The sequence below is a fragment of the Euprymna scolopes genome, chromosome 21, assembly GCF_053919585.1.
Source record: "Euprymna scolopes isolate OS-2025 chromosome 21, ASM5391958v1, whole genome shotgun sequence".
Taxonomy (NCBI): domain Eukaryota; kingdom Metazoa; phylum Mollusca; class Cephalopoda; order Sepiida; family Sepiolidae; genus Euprymna; species Euprymna scolopes.
Window position 1 is genome coordinate 87,694,243 of NC_136502.1, and position 20,995 is coordinate 87,715,237.

The 20,995-nt window shown below is 42.4% G+C and overlaps 1 protein-coding gene across 5 annotated transcripts in view; it reads right to left on the bottom strand.

The window, feature by feature from the left end:
• The window catches only part of LOC145242558 (uncharacterized), a 66,107-nt gene that overhangs the window by 17,926 nt on the left and 27,186 nt on the right, over positions 1-20,995 (bottom strand). For all 5 annotated transcript variants that reach the window (XM_080105646.1, XM_080105644.1, XM_080105645.1 and 2 more), the window contains one exon: positions 5,146-5,441. In XM_080105646.1, coding sequence (XP_079961772.1) covers positions 5,146-5,441 — 296 coding nt within the window. The remainder of the gene's footprint in view (positions 1-5,145; positions 5,442-20,995) is intronic.

Below are 20,995 nucleotides of genomic sequence, written 5' to 3' on the forward strand. Positions count from 1 at the left end.
TGTTGATTTAAAATATGGTCATACAGCCACAAATGATTCTGAACACCTAAGTGACTCAAATTTTAGGGTTATTCTGGAAATTTTTTTTTTTTTTTTTTTACAAAGGAGTCACCACTTATCAAAGCCCGTAGGCCACTTAAGGATAAGGGTTAATGAGTATACATTAGTCAAGGGGATTATAAGCATAAGTAGTGGAAATTTTGTAAATTGGATTACTTAGGGGGACGGTTTATCAAGAACTTGTTTACATTGGACTTGAAGACAATCAAGTTGTAAGCTGGAAAGCAGGCAAGTGGAACGGAGTTCCACATGCGTGCGGTTCTAAGAAAAAAGCTTTGTTCACGGAATCTACATTTAGGTTTAGGCACAGATAAAGAGTGTGGGAAATTATTGATAGTGGTTTTGGCTAGACAAGTGTTTTTCGAGAAAGACTGAAGCTCAGGCAAGGACTTGCCATAAAAATAACGATAAAGCAGAGACAGGCTCGCAAAATCTCTTCTGTAGGAAAGAGGTTGTAGGGAAAAGAAAAGGGCATCCCCCAACTAAACTACGAAGTCTATTTTGAACTCTGTCAATGTAGGATAAACTGCTTCTAGTAGCTCCTGCCCTGATGTGGCAACAGTACTCCATCATTGGCCATACCTGGCTTTTATATAGATAGAGAATTGCATCATGAAAAAAAAAAAAAGGGATCCTTCTTCATTATTTGAGCGGAAATCGAAATACTGAATTTCAAGTAAAACCAACGGTATATATTTAATTATCATGTCACAGTAATGAACATATTAAAAACTTATGAAAAACGATAACGTGGGAAATTGATTATTAATAAAAATAGTTTTCGAAGACTATTAGCAAACAGAGTTTTGCAAAAAAAAAAAAAGAAAAAAAAAGTGTGATTCGTAACAAGGGAGGTAATAATTTTTTGAAATCTCAGATCAATTTAGCAAAATTCAATTTTTGCTAATTGTTTTTGAAAATTATTTTCATTAATAATTAATTTTCTACCTTATTGTCTTTATAATTTTTGGATATGTTCATTACTGTGACATTACAATTAAGTATATACCATTGGTTTCATCAGAAATTCAATTTTTCGATTTTCACTCTAGTAACAAAGAAGCACCAAAAAAGTCTACAAAATTGTTTTGGATGATCATAAATTGAAGTTATACGAGATAGTAGAGGAATTGGAAATATCAGAAGGCGGTGTATTCACCATTTTGGTATGAACATTTGTCAATGAGAAAGCTGTGTTTAAAGCGAGTATCGCATTTGCTGAAAGTCGATCAACAACAACGTACTGACAATCCAGAGTGTTGTTTGCAACTTGTTTACGTTAGACTTGAAGACAACCATATTGTAGTCACCTGGAAAGCAGGAAAACGGAAGACAATTCCACAGGCGTGCAGTTCCAAGAAAGAAGCTTTTTTCATGGAATCTATGTTTAGGTTTAGGCACAGATAACAAGTGGGGGGAATTATTGATAGTGTTTTCAGCTAGACGAGTGTTTCTTGTGAAAGTTTGGTGAGGGGGGAACCATAGACTGAAGCTCAGTTGAACACTTTCCATGAAAATAACGATACAGTAGAGACAAACTCGCAACATCTCTTCTGTGAGATTAAGGTTGCAGGGAAGAGAAAAGGATATCTCCTACGAGGTTACAAAGTCTATTTTGAACTCTATCAAGGCAGGACAAGTCTTTTCTAGCAGCTCCTGCCCAGATGTGGCAACAGTATTCCATCCTTGGACGTACCTGGCTCTTATATAGATAGAGAATTGCATCAGTAGTGAGATATCTACTGGATTGATAGAAGGATCCCACCATTTTTCCAGCGGCCGTGGCAACAGATTTGATGTCCCTGTTCCATTTAAGATCAGGAGTAAAGGTCAAGCCCAGAAGCTTGTCAAACTTGAGGTCTCCTCAAGACGAGAGCCATTCATTTCAACTGATGCCAGATGGGGATCAGAATGTTGATGATGTAAAGAGAGAAGCTTGGTTTTAGATGCATTAAAAGTAACCAGCCACTCCTTTCCATATTGTACCACATGCTCAAGATCAGAGGAAAGAGAATCGGAGAGAACTTAGTCGTTTACCGACTTAGATGTGCTACCATAGATGGTAGTGTCATCAGCATAAATGTCTACAAATGATGTAAGGATGTGATTTGGAAGATTATTAATGTAGATCAGGAAAAGAGTTGGGCCTAGGATGGACCCCTGAGGGACTCCAGCATTAATACTGTGAGCTTCTGATTTTTGCCCCTCAACTACTACTCTTATGAACCTGTCAGAAAGAAATGATTTAATAATTGAGAAGACATTTCCAGCTATACCATAGCTGGAGATCTTGTGAAGTAAACCTTGATGTCATACCCTATCAAAGACCTTGTCAATGTCAAGAGCAATTGCCCTAAAAAGGTTGCCTCTGTCGAGAGATTTGCTAATCCTATGAGATATAACTGTAAGCACATCTGCTGTAGATCTAGCAGAACGGAAACCATATTGTGTGTCACTAAGAAGGTTATTTTTGCTGAGATGGTTGATTACTTCTCTATTTAACACAGATTCCAGCAACTTACTCATGACACACAGGAGACTTATTGGCCTGTACTGAGAGGGGGATGAATGATCACCTGAATTCTTAAATACAGGGCATACTGATGAGATTTTCCAGGGTGATGGGAAGCAATTCTCCTTAAGATAACGTTTAAACAGTTTTGTAAGTATGGGCGCTAGTTCTGGTTGAGGTTTTTTTGAGTACTATAATTGGAATACCATCAGGGCCGGTTGCTTTACTGGAATCAAGGTTTTTGATTAGCTTGGCAACATCACGTACAGATATATGCATATCACATAGCGTGTTTTCTGATACAGGAGGAAATATTGGGGGTTGGTGGCCTTGGTCGCAAAGGGTAGAATTGGCTGCAAAGTTCTTGGCAAAGAGTTTGCCTTTGTCTAATGCTGACGAGATTACCTCAGGTCCATTGATGATAGTTGGGATAGAGCACACGCTTCTGTTCAGGATTCTGTTTGCTATTTGCCAAAACTGTTGGGAACCAAGCTGTTGCTCAGCTACTTTGGACTTGACGGACTGAGCATACAACTCTCTTGCATTCTTTATTACTTTCTTACAATGGTTGCTGGCAGTCCTGAAAGTGGCTTTAGTTTCCATACATCTATTATGTTGGAAGCAGTGGAAAAAGTGATTTCTGTGCGCAATGGCAGCAGCACATTCTGGAGAGAACCATGGCTGGCTGTTAGGTTTTTGCTGGAACTTTTTCGAGGGTATGAAACGGTCTATACCTACAATTAACCATTCCGTCAGGTCTGATACTATAGACGACACATCCTTTTTAAACATGGAACGCAGAGGTAGATCCAATATAAATGTACGGAAGCTATCCCAGTCAGCCATAGTGTATCAATATACTGAACGATGGAGAGGTACGTCTGGGGACTTATTACATTTCATTTTTATCTTAATTGATACAACAGAGTGGTCGGAAGATCCAAGAGGAAACAGAACAGAAACTGAACATAGTTTACGGCAAGTTGTGAGAAAAAGGTCTAGTAGACTCGCATACTGGCCATCATTGTTGGGCACACGGGTGGGTTCGTGAACAATCTGAGTGAGGTCATAAGCGATGGAGAAATCATGACAGAACCTCCCCTCATCATCGGTCTTGTTTGAGTGGGTCAACCATTCCCCGTTGTGAACATTGAAGTCTCCACATAGGTGAATGTTAGCTGAAGGATAAGCAGATAGGACTTGGTCAATTTTCTCAGATATGCTTTTAAAGGATAGTAACTCCGCTGTTGTGGGGACGATAGAGTAAATATAAATGCAGTACTGTGAGCTAGTGCAACCCGGAAGCACATATAGGATAAGTTAGGATCTTTTCTGGAGATGTCCCTACCACATGGAAAGCCATCTTTAATATAGGCACATATTCCATGCCCATGGCGATCTTGAGGGTCAGATTTAGAAGTTAAGTTAGAGTTTCGATGGTTTTATTTGTAAATATCTAACAAATAAAAGGATATCGTTTCCGGAACGATCGTACGTATAAATGATTTTGTTATATTTCCTCCTATGAAAACTTGATTGATAATTTCACACTTTCTATATATATAGCTCTAGGTAATTACACATATTGAGCTTATCATAACTGCAATACTCAGAGCACAGCACCTTTAAATATATTTTACTGAGATTTTGCTCATTTAGACCCTGTCTATTACACTATAATATATATATATATATATATCTATAAAAACGCAAAAAGCAATTAAAAATTGCATAAGATTTCAATTTTTCACAAATGTTTACAAACTTTTGGGACAACTTGATAATATTTCTTTATTATTTTGTCCTCCCCACTTTATGTGGAGTCTAGACAGAGACCATATCTAAATTTATCTGGATTCAATCCTCGGAGTATATGGCATAATCACATTGACAGACCAGTTCTTGTTAGATCACCAAAGTTAAGCAATGTTGAGCCTGGTCAGGACCAGATGGGTGACCAATTTGGGATTTCCAGGCACTGTATGTAGGATGGTTGGTTGGTTGTTTTTGTTTTACGGCATATCAACCTTTTTCAGGTTATTTAATGCCGAGTCGAAAGATTCGGAAGAAAAATTTTTTAATAGAATATATTTGTTGTTTTCAAGTCGGTTTCTATTTAACCCATAGTTGGGACCCTAACAGGTGCTACCACTCCGGGTCAGAGTGGACCTGGGAGATATGGCAATTAAAAGGTGGCTCCACACTCCCCAAAGCCCGCAAGCTGGGGCCTCACCACTGGATATAGTTTAAGGTCATATCCAGGACCTGTATGTAGGAAGACGGCAACATCTCCCTGTAGGAGTTGCAAAAACCTAACATCGTCATCTCCCATAAAGATATACATGCAACTGGAGACCGCTTGTGAATTTCACACTCCCATGAAACTTTCTCCTTTGGAGGAAGCTGGTTAAACCCACCTAGTTTTAGTGTCATAGTTTCATTTTCATTTCATTTCAATTCTTGCATTTTCCAGCATATTTTTTCCTTTTTATTTCAAACTCTATTTTCACTAAAACCCATTATCGGCTACACACAATTTTTTTTTCTGAAGAAAAGGGAGTTTGAATACTTACCTCAACTTTTATTCCATCATTATGCAACATGTCTCCTGTAGGGAGGTCATTACCTCCACCAACACAGTTGTCACCGACCCCGCCATGCAGTGAGACAGAGGGGTCAAGCATGTCAGTCTCTACAGGACCCATCATGTCTGGGCGACACATGGACTTGTCCCAAGAATCCACAGGGCCATTATGGCTACCTTGGCTGCGTACTTGCCATACCCCAACTGCTGATGCATACATGGCAAGCTTCACTTGGAAATAGCATGTGTGCCCACCAGAAGCACGCTCGGATGAACGTGGACAACCTAAAAGTAAGATAAAACAAATGAATAAATCAATTTTAGATTTCTGAAATTCTTTGCTTTTTTAAAATTTTGTTTCTCATTTTTTGTTTTTACTATTTATTTGTCACTTTTAACAATGACAAAGCCACTAGAGGATAAGGGTCATTGAGACAGAATGATTGTCAGTTGAAAGATGAAGACTATTATGAGAGGATTGAGAATTACGTTTCCGAATTTTTGAGATGAGGATTGGTTATTTGTATTATTTGAATTCTTCAGACTACTGTTCTCACCTTGAGTGTCATTTTCACAATGTTTCAGTCGATGTAACCTCCGACCTTCTTCAGGTGTATCTTGTCGAACACGGAAATGTTTCTGCCGAACTCAGGAATCTGGACAGAATTTTGAACGGAACTCTTTATTTACTTCATGAGTGTAGCATGCTCTTGTTCCATCAGCCATGACTGAATAGAGGTTCTTAGTAATGTAGTTTTCAGTCGCCCACACTGAGAATTGAACCTGCAACCTTTAAGAGAAAATCACTTTTGCAATTGATTTCTCCAAGTACTCTAACCACTGCACCACGGATCTGATGAATCCAAATAATATGAAGGATTGATGGAATGAACTAAGCAGTGATGTGTAGATGGTGAGGGTGACAAGGCACCCAAATTTCATCCAATCATAATTAAACTATCTCATTTTTCATAATATTTTTCAGTACTAGGAATTATACTTGAACTTTTGTGGGAATAAAATCTAGGAATTGGCTTCTGGCATTACCAGCCCACTGCATCTATTACAAACTTATTTAATTTTGAAGGAGATTAGACACAAGGTTAGAACAGAGAACAAAGTATAATCTTTAACATTTATTCAACAACTTATAAGGTAAAAGTAAATGGTATGGTAGATTAGCAATAAACTAACACCTTCTTAAAAAGAGAAAACCTGGGAGGGTGGACCTCCTAGAACTGCACAGAACTTAACCACCGCAAAAATCAACAGGGACCAGGTCATTACAAGAATGGTCTGATCTTTGCCGATTTTGAGAGCCCGGGATAAAAGGCTATCATGTTATATTCAACTGGATAGCAGGCCAGCAGAACAGTGTTCCACAGGGGGGCAGTTCTGGAAATCTTTATTCATGGAATCTGTTTAGATTTAGGCACAGATAGAGAGTGGAGGAAATTGTTTATAGTGGTTGTAGCTAGTCGACATTTTGTTTGGTTCTTCTTTGTTATTGTAGCTAAATTCGAAAAATTGAAATATTGAATTTCAAGTGAAAATAATGGTATCTACTGAATTATCATTGTCACAGTAATGAAAATATCCAAAAATTGTGAAAAACGATAAGGTACAAAATTAATTATTAATGAAAACCGTTTTTAAAGACAATTAGCAAAAATTAAGTTTTTAAATTTTGCTTCAGTACAAAGTGCAGTATCTGTTCTTCAGAAGCTACACTTCAATTTCTTGTTCTCTGTTAGTGGAAGAGAAATCCTTCACGACTGAGACAATTTTTATTTTTGTTCCTTTTCTCCACATTAAAAAACGACCCTGGTGTCTACCTGTCCCGTGGGGAGGCATTGTAAATAGGTACAGTAACAAAGATGAACCCATTTTTTTGTTTGTTTACAGACTGCCGTGTGCATGTGCGAAGGTGAAGGTCATTTGTTGTTGATCTAAAGCTGTTCCTTTTATTTCCCTGCAGTCCTTAAACTTTAATTCATACTCCGTCTTGAATGGACTATTTTAACCCAAAATTGCTCAGCAGTTAGAGACTCCACTTGTCACACAAAAATAATTAGCGAAAATTAAGTTTTGCAAAATTGGCCAAAGATTTTCAGTCTCCAGAAAATATTTACCTCCCTTTTATTACAATTAGAACTCTTTGGTTTATTTATTTATTTTTTTATTTTATTTTTTGTAAAATTCAATTTTCATTAATTGTCTTCAAAAACTATTTTCATTAATAATTAATTTTCTACCTTACCGTTTTTCGTAATTTTTGGATATGTTCATTACTGTGATATGACAATTCAGTAGACACCATTGGTTTCACTTGAAATTCAATATTTCAATAACAAAAAAGAATCTTGTTTACTTGTCAACCTGTCATGCCGGATGTGCTCTCCTTAAAAGGCGATAACTCCAAGGGAAATAACTATGCTTTTAGGTTGTATTATTGATTATAGCTGAAAGAACTCAAGTTATATACATTTTTTTTCTTATTCATGAGTTTTGGTTTCGGTTCAAGCTGATGCACCCAAGTCATATGGATACATATATATATTTTTGGCAATCACAATTTTTTAATATAAAGAATCGATCAAAAATCGACTCTAATAATATGTACGAAATCTGCATAAATTAAAATATATTTAAGTGTATAAATAAATAGAGAAGTAGTCAACCACCTCAGCAGAAATAACTTTCTTAGCGACACGCAATATGGTTTCCGCTCTGCTAGATCTACAGCAGATGTGCTAATGGTTATATCTCATAGGATTAGTGAATCCCTCGACAAAGGCTTCATTTCTAGGGCAATTGCTCTCGACATATCAAAGGCCTTCGATAAGGTTTGGCATAAAGGCCTATTACACAAGATTTCCAGCTACGGTATAACTGGAAATGTTTTCTCTATCATTAAGTCATTTCTCTCAGATAGGCTCATAAGAGTAGTGGTTGATGAGCAGAAATCAGAGGCCCACAGTATTAATGCTGGAGTCCCTCAGGGGTCCATACTGGGCCTAACTCTCTTCCTGATCTACATCAATGATCTCCCAAAACACATACTAAAATCTTTCGTTGACATCTATGCTGATGACACGACCATCTATGGCAACACATCAAAGGCTGTAAATGATGATGTTCTCTCTGATTCTTTCTCCTCTGATCTTGAGCGTGTGGTACAGTGGGGAAAGAGGTGGCTGGTTACCTTTAATGCATCTAAGACCAAGCTCCTATCTCTACATCATAAACGCTCTGATCCCCATCTGGCATCAATTGAAATGGATGGCTCTCGTCTAAGGGAGGCCCCAGGCTTTGATAAGCTCCTGGGTTTGACCTTTACTCCTGATCTTAAATGGAACACATACATCAAGTCTGTGGCCAAGGTTGCTGGGAAAATGGTGGGATCCTTCTAGCACTCCAGAAGATATCTCACTAATGATGCAATTCTCTATCTATATAAGAGCCAAGTACATCCAAAGATGGAGTACTGCTGCCACATCTGGGCGGGGGCTGCTAAAAACAGCCTATCTTGCCTTGACAGAGTCCAAAATAGACTCCGTGGCCTGGTGGGGGATGCCCTTTTCTCTACCCTGCAACCTCTTTCCCCACAGAAGAGACGTAGCGAGCCTGTCATTGTTTTATCGTTATTTCCATGGCAGGTGCTCGTCTGAGCTCCATTCTCTGGTCCCCCCCTCGCCAATCTTTTTCAAAAAACACCCAACTAGCTGAAACCACCGTCAATAATTTTCCCCACTCCCTATCTGTGCCTAAATCAAAACGTAGATGCCATGAACAAAGCTTCTTTTTTAGAACTGCACGCCTGTGGAACTCTGTTCCACTTGCCTGTTTCCCTCCCGACTTCAACCTGGATGTCTTCAAGTCCAACACAAACAAGTTCCTGATGAACCGCCCCCCCAAAGTAATGACACCTTACCAATTCTCCAATACTATTGCTACACTATCCCTTTGATTACTGTACACACAATAACCCTTATCCCTGAGTGGCCATTGAGCCTTGATAAGTGGTGAACTCCATGTAAAAAAAAAAAAAAAAAAAAGTGTACTTTATGACTGGGCTATGCCAGGCGTCCCTGCTAGCTTAGATAAATACTTTTGCAGTTTGAACAAAAGAGCTACAATAATATCAGGGCGTTTCCATTTACGCTGAACATCCACAGAATGCCAACATCAATATATTACATATGAAAGAATCCGCTGTGGAATTTCCAAAGGTTCCACTAGTAATAATTAGTATAAAATAGAACAACAACAGAATTGCATTGGGCATGGCGTAGGCATGACATCACAGACTCGAATACGTATCTGTATATAGGGATGAATATAGAGAAAAAGTGGAATTGGAACAAGGAAGTAGAAGAGGAAAAAGGAGAAGAAAGAGAAGGAAAAGGAAACTGCTGTTGACAGATTGGCCAGTGACGGCCTGCAAACATGAAACCCTAACCCTCTCTACTCCTAAGAAAAATCGAACTTTGTACAACTGGTACCCTGTACTGACAGCGAATAGTTGTTTTGGTTACAAGAAAAGTTGTGATCACAATGTAATTTTCCTTTGCGACTGAGTCTACATACGTGTTGGGTCTGTTAGAAAGAAATAGATTACATTACACTAGTGTTATATTGTTGGCCTCCCGGAAAATGTCATGGATGACTATGAATGTGAATAGAAAAAGTTTTGGATAACAAAAAGAATGTTATCAAAACGAATTAGGTATTTTAGAGAGATAAAATATTTATTTTAAAGATTTATATAATAACTTTGGAATTTTTAACAAAGAAAAAATTAGGATAATAGATCAAAATAAAAACAAAGATGATTTAATGGTGACGTCAGAGATGGAAGACGGTAAGATAGACACTTAGAAAGGTTGAGTGGGACAGACAAGGAGAACTAGGTCGGATTAGATAGTGGACAGTAATAGTAGTCACTGTATGCCATGTAAGCTATTAAGCACAGGAAATAGCAAAAAATGCAGAAATAAAGAACTGCTTGCAACTACAAAGTTGGGGAACATCAGGAAATAAAAGTTGCATGAAAATATAACAGGAGTGTCGATTGTACTTCCTTGAGATGAATCTTAATTGCAAATTTTAAAGACCCATCAATCAAGACCAACCTATGGACGAAGGTATGTTCCCCTTTTGGCCTGAATAAATCTCGAAACAGATGTTATCTGTCCCTTTGTTAAAAAGAACTGTCCTTGTATAATATTGTCCAGTTTGTTGAACTGTATCTATACGTTATACACACTAGAGATAATAGAGACACCTTAAATATATATAATATGCATGTATATTATATAGATGATCACACACACATATATATATATATATATATATATATATAGACTCCATACAGCACCGCTAGACATGCACATAAATATATGCCAGCCATATAGATAACTGTGTATGATTGACACACCCACCCCAGTATTCAACAGTAATAAGGAGACTCAAAATTTTTAGTCATGCAGGAAAGGCACCATTTGCTTATACATGGTGCATTGTTGCCACATCTGGACAGAGAGCAAAAAGGAGTTGCTAAACGAACTCCCACACTGTCTACTAAACTCCAGCCTCTGTCTCATCACTGCAGTGTTGTATCCTTGTGCTTGTTTTACAAATACTTCAACAACAGAGTGTGTTCAAAAAAAATAAATAAATAAAAATTATATATATATATATATATATATATATATATATACTGCAATTGTCCTTACCTCAAGCAATATACCTCTGATCCACCAGACCAACAGTAAAATTCCACCCTTTCATTGTAGAGATCATTGGGGATGAAACTTTACATGCCTCCCTGCAGTGACTTAGTTCACAATACATTGTAGTGTACTTTGCACTGTAGAGAACCTACTATTTTATAAAATTATTTTTTATATATAATGGCTTGAATTAAAGTTTAAAATGCAAAAGCCAATTGTGGTATAAACAGAAACATTCATTTGGAATGAACTCCTGTCATATAAAAAGATCTACTGTTGATTTTATATGTCTGACCTTATTGCTTGTGCAGTTATAATGGCTTGAATTTAAGTTTAAAATGAAAAAATTAAGTATCATAGTTCAATTGTGCTTTAAACAAAACATTCATTTTGAACACACCGCTATCATACCAAAGAACCTACTCTTGATTTTATGTCAGGCCTTTTGGCTTTTGTGGTAAAAAAACGTCTTAAATGCACTTGTGATGTTAGACTATAAGGTGTTAACTTTGATCAAAATCGCCTGTTCCTTCTTTCATCAAATTATTGTGATCATCGATACTTATCGAAGACATTCTGATAGAAAACCTATCTAAAAAACACTGCCAGGCACATAAAGTACATTTGTGTGAAATTTCATAAAAATCTGCCTAGCCGTTTTTGAGTCCATAGGGAATGAACTCACAGACATACAAAGTTCCATTTATATAACAGAGATATATATTATATTATTCCTATTTACAATGTCTCCCCACAGGACAGAGTTAGACACCAGGGTCGTTTTTTAATGTGGAGAAAAGGAACAAAAGTAAAAATTGTCTCAGTCGTGAAGGATTTCTCCTTCACTGACAGAGAACAAGAAATTGAAGTGCAGCATCTGAAGAACAGATACTACACTTTGAGGTATTTATTTGCTCCCCCACTGAGCAAATTAGGCACAAAGCCGATTTTTAAAGTGAGGAGTGAAGGAGAAATGGGGACCAACTCCCTGGGGAGTAGGGGAGCTGGATAGTGACAATTGGTATGAAGGGTTTCCCCTACATTGACCAAGGTCTTATATGTGGGGTCGCCCCCACATATGGTCTTTGCTTGCAGTATCTGCTGGAACAGATACTACACTTTGAGATATTAAATCTTTTATTCATGTTAAAAAAATACAGTAAAATTAACGGTGAACAAAAAACTTAGGCACATGGCCAACTCAAAAGGGGGGATTTTGGGGGTCGTTGGTCATCCTTGTCGCTCCAGAACTAAACAAAGTCAAAAGTTTCTCCCAGCTAGTATCTTCTTTCACCATAATACCGCATTCACCCTTTCATCTTGGGGGACGTCCTAGTAACTCCCAATTTTTAAAACATTTTTTATTGACGTGTAAAAACAAAAAAGATAACAATAAAATGGTAACAATAATTCATTTGTGTCGAGGGAGGGGGAAGAAAAAACAAAAGGTGATTAGTAGGACCCTCCCAACCCCGTCTAGTTGATAGACTGCCCGTTCCACTAGGTTTGTAAAAGGAACCTCGCTTCTGCGGGTCAGTCTCTAGGTGGGGATGCCCTCTAGATGGGGGTGAATGGAGAAAAGAAAATTTTGTGGGTAAGGGATGGAGGTTAGTTTGTATTTCTTTTTCTCCAAGATGGGTAAAATTTAGAGGAAGGGGTGAAAAACAAAAATTGCAGGTAAGAGGGGATGGGGATCTTGGAGGCTTCCTAATCGGGGAGGGATGGAACACACACTCAGCTAGCTGAGAGACTACTTGTTTAATTTAACTTTACAGAACTGCGCGTTCCACACCTAGGCGGGGAACACGTATTCGAATTTGGCTCCTCTTCGTACACACAGACTTGCCACATGTATCCATCTTCTGTCAAATGCCGCGCGATGCAGCCTTCTTCTATCACATCTGATCTTCACCCGTAGTTGGTGTTTAAAGAACGCGATCAGATCTTGATCAGAAAAAGACAACACCTCCCGGCAACCTTGCAGACGCGACGTCCAAATCACCATTCTCGCCACGGCCAGAATCGTAACGTAGACCATTTGTCTTTCCCGGTCCCACGGCGGCCTCACGTTGTCCACAACATTGGATACAGTAATTGGGCGAGGATGCTCAGGATCGATGCGAGCCGTCACCCCACTGACATACGACCAGTACTGGCGGAGTTCGCGGCAATCAAAGAAAGCGTGATCCGTAGTTTCCACAGCCGTTGTCCCACAACGGGGACAATCGGGCGACTCCAGAAACCCAGAACTGCATTGTATGTTGTTGAGTGGAAGTGCATTTCGGGCCAATCGCCAGGTCAGAGAGAACTCCGAATTGTTCAGATGACTCGAACCTGGTGCCCAGCTCCACGCGGAGCGGATCTCACTCTGCTGCCACCCCAAACGCGCGCATAGCGGGTCGTCAGCGGCCTCCCTCACTAGATCCCTGTGGAGTTCCCTACGGGTAGCAGTCACAAGGTCACTGGACCTTGGTAGTCGTTTTAGCGCGGCTCGGCACTCTTTCATGTAGGCAGATTCTCCCCGCGGCCTGCGACGGCTCTCGATGGAAGGGTCGAGAACGAGGTCGGGGAAGGCGGCAGTAACCACGGGGTGCCACGGTTGGTCCTCCTGCATATAGTTGCTCAGGAAGGCCAGTCTCTCAGCATCTCGATGACACTTCAAGTCCGGCATTCCCAAGCCTCCCTCACACGGACGTTGAATACAGACCTGTCTGCTCACCCAGTGTCTTCCTCTGTCCCAAAGGAGCGAGGACAAGAGTTCGACGAGAGCTTTTAGGTGTTGTGCAGGCAGGGGAAGTACGGCCAGTCGGTAAAGGATGAGAGGAAAGACGTAAGTGGCGCACGCCTCAGCTCTACCCTTTAAGGAAAGTTTCCTAGGAAGCCACGAACTGACTGCAGCCTCCACCTTTGACCGTACCTCCAACCAATTCTTGTCAAGCTGGAGACCCGGTCCGAACCACACGCCGAGGATCCGGACCGGGCCATCTGTCCAGCTGAAGGGCGCAGGGAGGTTTGCGTTGCCACTCCATGCGCCCAACCGCAGTCCTACCGACTTGTTGCGGTTTATCTTGGCCCCTGTAATTCTTTCGTACTGTGTGAGTGCCTCCGACACGACCTCAATGTCTCTGAAGCCCGACACGAAGATCGTGACATCATCGGCGAACGCGGATACCTTAGCAGCTGAGCCGCCAGGCAGAGCCATTCCGCGCAGGGCCGAATTTGCCTCCCCATGTCTCAGCTTGCGGAGAAGAGGCTCCAAAGCCAGGACATAAAGCAGGGGCGACAGCGGACAACCCTGACGAACCGACCGAGAGATAACAAAGGGTTTCGAGCGCTTTCCGTTCACTTGCACGACAGCCATGGGCTGTCGATACATTATGGAGACCCACTTGCAAAAGTCCGGTTTAAAACCGGCGGCCTCTAAGACAGATGCCAGGAAACGATGGTCGACCCTATCGAAAGCTTTGGACTGATCTAAGTTTATCAGCGCGGCTTCCGTGTCGTCATCTATTCCCCCCTCTAGGATCATGCGGATCAGGTGCAAGTTGTTCTGAATCGATCTCCCCTTCACAGCGTAGTTCTGTTCCGGTTCAACCAACTCGTCGATAACAACCTGCAGCCGATTCGACAGGACCTTGGCCAAAATCTTCAACTCTGTGTTTAGCAGAGTTATGGGCCTGTAGTCGTCTAACTCTTCCCCTCCATGCCCGTCACCTTTCTTCAGCAATGTGATCACTCCCTTGGTCACCTGCCCTGGGATGGATCCCTGAGCAAACCAATGGTTGAACATATCCGTCAGAAGAGGCAGAAACATGGGCGACAGCCTCAAGTACAGTTCGTATGGCAGACCATCAAGTCCTGGCGATCTGTCACAGCTGACCTGCTTCAGCGCAGTAAAGACCTCCCGCTCCGTCACCCGGCCCTCGCAACCAGCCGCTCTAGCCGCCTCGAGGCGGGGAGAGTCGGCCAAATAGTCGCTAAACTCAAGGACCGGAAGATCGGGCTGCTGCGTAAAACGCTCCTCGAAATGTTCTCGAAACCCCTCGCAGATCTCCCGAGTCGATTCCAGGGTGCGTCCATTCGGATGTTTGATTTTTGCAATGTATTTGTCCGAGCCACGCCTAGAAACCTCACGGCGCACGTCTGCATCAGAATTGACTGCTTCGTTGCCTATCTTTCTAAGCCTAGCTCTAACTACTTGGCCTTCGTAACGCTTGCTAGTCTCGCGTAGAAGGTCCTGCTTAGCTAGTTCCTGACTAACCCTATCACCCTCCCCCGTAGCCTGGGCTAGTTTCTGCTCTAGCTTCTTCTTCGTCTTGGCCTTATCTAGTGCGAGGCGCTGGGCATACTTGACGGAGAAGCTTCTGATCTTGGCTTTGAGACCTAACCACCACTTACTCCCGGTAACCGCCCCCACTAGTGCCTTTTTAATCAATTCTCTTAACTGATCTTGGAAGTCTTGTATCTCCAGAAGGGAGGTGTTTAACTTCCAGTACCCCGCTAACTTAGGCCTATTTCCTAGCTTCAGCCGGGCCATAACTAATTTATGGTCCGTCTGGCCTAGCCAAGTGAACGTGGGACAAGATAAGAAGTCTACTTCGCCTCTCCTAACTAACATCCTGTCCAAATAGGTATTTGGATAAGAGGAAACACTATTGGTCCACGTCCACATCTCCCGCCCTGGATGCTCGACCCGAAACCTGTCGACCAGACCGCATCTAGCCATCAGATCAGCCAGGCTGGACTCGCACCTCTCCGATCCTCTAGCTCCGCCTCCTACCTTATCTATGTCGGGGTCTAAGATGGAATTCCAATCCCCCATTAGCACTACCCGCTTCCGACAATCTACAAACGCGTCAAGCTGACTGAAGAATGAGACCCTCTCACGAGCGGTGCTGGGCGCATGAACCGCAATCACCCGAAACACAGAATCTTTTACGGCAACATCGGCCACAACCAGCCTACCCACTGCATCTCTATGGACAACGTCGACCGTCGCCGACAGGGTACGTTTAACCAGCACGGAAACTCCCTTCCCCCGCGGGCTGCCATATGCTGAGAAAACCTCAAAGTCTCGGGCCAGCACCTGACAGTCCACAGAGGAAACGAAATGCGTCTCCTGAATCGCAGCGACATCCACTCCCAGGGACAAGAGGTCGTGCCGGAGGCGAGCCGCCCGGCCCGATGATCTCAAGCCCCTCGCATTCAGACTAGCCAAATTCAAAGCCATGGTACCTACCTTAAGGTGTGTTACACTCAGCTCCGAAGTCAGCCGGGGAAAGGACACCGACGTTGTGTGCAATGCTCAAGGTGGTCAGGTTTTTCATGTCCTGACCTTCTCTCACAATGCCGCCGACATCCAAAGGGTAAGTCAATTTAAGGGCCCTATAGAGTGACGGATGGACCAACACTGGGACCCTTCCCTTGCATTGTTTTGCGAGTTCCTCAAGAGAAGGGTCATTTTTCCTAATCAGTTCAATTCCCGGACCAGCCCCTTCAGCGGCTTCCAGCATTGTCCACACGTTGGTTTTGCAGGCCTCAGGAAGCCTGACGAAAGTTGTTAGCCGTGGGGCGTCCGGGAAATTAGAGGGGACATTAACGTCTTTTCCCCCTATCTGTTGGCAGTCCAGCAGAGGTTTTAAATTTTTTCTCTGCCGGTGTGGTACGCCCATTGCCACAGACAGGGGGTCTACAGAACAAAGTTCCTCTCTCGTTTCGAGGGCGAGAGTCCCTGTTGGAGTGAGTCCGTAAGTGGGAGAATCTGAAGGGTCTCTCCCCCTCCCGGGTTCATTCTTTTCTTTCTGGGATGGCGGCTCAATTTGCATTGGTGTGGGGACGAGTGTCTGTGTGGTGTCTGGTGTTGGTGTTGGTGCGGTGTCTGGTGTTGGTGTGATGTCTGGTGTTGGTGTTGGTGCGGTGTCTGGTGTTGGTGCAGTGTCTGGTGTTGGTGCAGTGTCTGGTGTTGGTGCAGTTTCTGGTGTTGGTGCGGTGTCTGATGTTGGTGTTGGTGTTGGTGCGGTGTCTGATGTTGGTGTTGGTGTTAGTGCGGTGTCTAGTGTTGGTGCAGTATGTGGTATGGGGGTGGAAGTGGGTTGTGTTGTTGTTAGAGGTGGTGTATGCTCACAGGGAGTGGGGGCTGCCTTTTCTTCCCCTTTCCTTTTCTTTTTTATTCTTTTGAATGAACCGGGGAGTGGTGAGGTTGAGTTCCTCTCCCTCTCACTAGCAGATTCATCCTCAGAGGAGCAGTGTTTTCTTCGCTTGATCCCCGTCTCAATTGGTGTGGGGACCGTTGGTTGTTGCTGCTCCTCTAATTGTTGTTTCTCCGGTTGATGCTGTTGCTTTTCTGGTTGCTGCAGCCGTTTTTGTTGCTGCTGTTCTGGCTGTTGCTGCTGCTGCTGTTTTTGTTGTTGCTGCTGTTTTCGTGGCATTGGTTGTGGAATTGGCCGCGGCAGCTGATGTTGTTGCTGCGGCTGGTTCAACGGCTGGTTTGGCTGCTGCTGCTGTGTCTGCTGCCATGGCTGTTGCTGCGGCTGTTGTGGAGGCTGCTGTTGTTGTTGCTGCCTCGGTTGTTGGGTTGGTTGTGGGACGGTGGCAGATGGGATTGTGGGCTTCCGTTTCCGCCTCATTACCGTGATCCATTCCTCCCCTTTGGGCTCCTGCACAGTTTTGGGTTTCCTCGGTGCTGGGGTTGGTGCTCTGGTTGCAGGAGTTGTGACAGCCTGTTTGGACACTGGTGCTGTCTCAGAGGTTGGGACCGCCTTTAGTGTCACTTGAGTAGGATTTGACCTTTGAGGGCAGCTCTTGGCCATGTGACCCTGTTTTTGGCAAAACCAGCAGTGCGGACGACGCCCCTCCACTACTACTGTCATAGTTGCCTCCTTAAATGTCAGCTGTGCTGGTATCGCCTGGAAGCCTTCTTTCTTTAGCCTCATGGCCACAGTGTAGCTGCCCAAGTGCATGCCGGTTTTCGACCGCACTGGGGTTATTTTTTCCACCTCGCCGAACTGTGTGAAGAAGGATCCCAGGATTTCTGCTGATATTTGCATAGGTACATTGAATACCTGCACCCGGGTCCTTGTCCTGCCCTGGTATTCGGGCTTTAGTTTTGTTCTCCCATACTTAATTTCCTGTAGGGAGAGTCTCTCCGCATCTTCCTTGGTGGGTAGGAGGATGTCCCACATGGCGTAGCTCCTCTGGTACAGGTATAATACCGGGATGTTTAGCTTGTGTAGGAGCCCTGCCATGTCTTCCTTTTTCATCCCTAGGAGGCGGTTTTCCGGCATATCCGAGATGATGAGGGAGAGCACTCTGTCTTCGATTGCCTCCCAAGCGCCTGGCACTGGTTTAATTTCTGCCCCCTCTATGTATTGTCTGTACTTGGTCAAGTACAAGTCTCTATACTCTTGAGGGGACAGTTGCTTCTCTACAGTCTTCCCCCATGCCGACCCTCTTGTTGGTGTTGGATCTTTGGTGAGGTTGGACTGTTTTTGCTGTTCCTTGGCGGAAGGGTTGCTATTTTGAGGGGCATTTTCCTTTCCGCTTTCCTTTGGGACCGACTCTCCCTGCTCTATACTTCTTCCAGGAAATACTTCCCTTTTTGGGGAGTCGGCCTCCTGGGGAGCATTGTCCTCTTTATTGTCTTTGGGAGCTTTTGCCCCTTTTGTTTTGGGGAGGTTTAGGCTGTATGCCCCCTCGTTTTCTTGATTTGCTCCCCTTTTGGGGCAGTAGCCCTCCTGGGGAGCACTGTCTCTCTTATCGTTCTTTGGGGCTACTGCCTCTTGATTTTTGTTGTCAGAGCGGGATGCCCTGTCCAACATTGTTTTTTCTCCCCTTTGTGGGGAGTCGCCCTCTTGGGGAGCACTGTCTCCCTTATCGTCCTTTGGGGCTACTGCCTCTTGATTTTTGTTGTCGGAACGGGATGCCCCGTCCAACATTGTTTTTCCTCCCCTTTGTGGGGAGTCGCCCTCTTGGGGAGCTGCTGGTGAGTTTTCTCCTTTCTGAGGGGCGTCCTTTGGTTTAGTGTCCGGGCGGTATGCCCCGTTGCTTTTTGCTTCCCCTGTTGGGGAGTCGTCCTCTTGGGGAGCAGTTTTTCTTGTGGTAGCCCCCTGGCTGGGGGTATCGGTATTGGTGGTCCCCGGGCTGGGGGTGTCCATTTTTGAAAGAAGCTCTCTCTTCCCTGTATAATTCACCAAAATGAGTGACGTGGAGTCGACGTCCAAATTGGGAGCCGACTTTGGCGCCAAAAAGAAGTGGCGCCAAAGGCGGCAAGAGGGGAGATAGAACTGAGAGAGGGAGTGGGAAGTTAGTGGAGGGAAGAGAGAAAGTGTTTCCGACCCTCCCTCGCGGGAAGGTCGTAAATTATCAGCTCGGATCCCCCCCCGTGGGGGAGGGGGGAGAGCAGAGAAAGACAGACAAAGTGGGGGTGCGGACAGAACGCTACCCAACAAGCTCGCCGGCCACGAGAATGTGTCGCCAGAACAACACTGACTATCGCTGTGTATGTATCAGAGAACAGATACTACACTTTGATCTTGTCCCGAAGGCCAAGTATATTATTTCAATATTTAAAAAATTTATATATAAGTGAAATAGTAATTGGATTGTGTCTACATTTTGTTATCGGAGAAGTGGTATTTTCCTAACTAGAGAGCCATGAATTTAACAGTTGTCCTGTTTTTAAATCTCTGAAACAGCTTCATGGTAAACAGCTAATGATCCTTGTTTTTCTATTCAACTCTTCCAACCCTGCACAGCCTATATATCAGCCCTAGCAACATAGCTAAAAAGATGACAATGCCAATATTTAATAACTTTTAATAATACGTTATCAAATAATTTGGCTAATTGCCTATTGCTTTTTTTTTTTTTTTGGCTAATTATTGCTCAATTGGATCGGACCCACAGGGTTAAGAATATAATTTAAGGTTTCTTATTCCGCCCCCCCCCCCCTGTTATATAGTTGGATTCCTTTTTGTAATTGTGAATTTTCTGGTTGTAAGTCGTTTTATAACAAGTCTATGATATGTCAAACTCAGTATAACTAGGAATTTAAACTGCATTTTTTTAATGCAGTTCTGAATTGTTGAGATGAGGGCTGATTGTTTGTATTACTTGTTTTGATTGGACTATTGTTCTCGTCTTGAGTTCAAGATAAAGATCAACATGCCTGACGAGGATTGTAGGCAAATGAAACATTGCACAAATAACACTCGAGATGAGAAAAATAGTCCTCCAAAAATAAGTAATATGCGTGTTTTTATTTTATCATTTTTTTTTTTTTTTAAATATGCAAAACTTCTTTAGGCTATATATTAGCGGGGTAAGGATGTCCGGTTTTGCCCAGACATAAGATACGCTTAAATATGATATTTTAATTTGTCCAGATTTTGTATATATTATAAAGTCGTGATTTCAAAAGTTAAAAAAAAAAAAAAAAAAATGGGATGCCATCAGTTAGAATCGAAACTAAAACTGTAGCATTCAAAGCTGGTGATGTTGACACACATATGAACTGATTAAAAATTAAAAACTAAGATGAATATACAAAATGTATAACAATTGTTTCCATTTTGACCCATTTTTGACCCCTTAAAAACTATTTTAATCGGCTAAAAACCCATAAAAGAACATTCCATAAAATATCCAATCATTTGAGGCCCCTAGTGCCGTTCTGCGACTTTTAGTTTCAGAGGAGATAGAGTAGGAAAATATGGAGACAGACAGACAAACATATAGCCTTTTATATATATAATGTATATAACATTTTGGTGTTTATTTAGACTTGCTCTTATTTAGGAAAACAAAAATAAAGAAAAACCTTTGTGTACCTACTTATCATGGCATTCCAAAGATCATGAAAATTGATTAAGTGGATTTTTTTTATTTAAGAAAATCAAATTTTGCGGTTTTTACCGATTAAATATTTTTAGCAACCATTGAGTACCTGCTCTTCAGATGCTGCACTTCAATTTCTTGTTCTCTGTCAGTGGAGGAGAAATCCTTCACGACTGAGACAATTTTTATTTTTGTTCTTTTTCTCCACATTAAAAAACGACCCTGGTGTCTAACTCTGTCCCGTGGGGAGGCATTGTAAATAGGAACCAT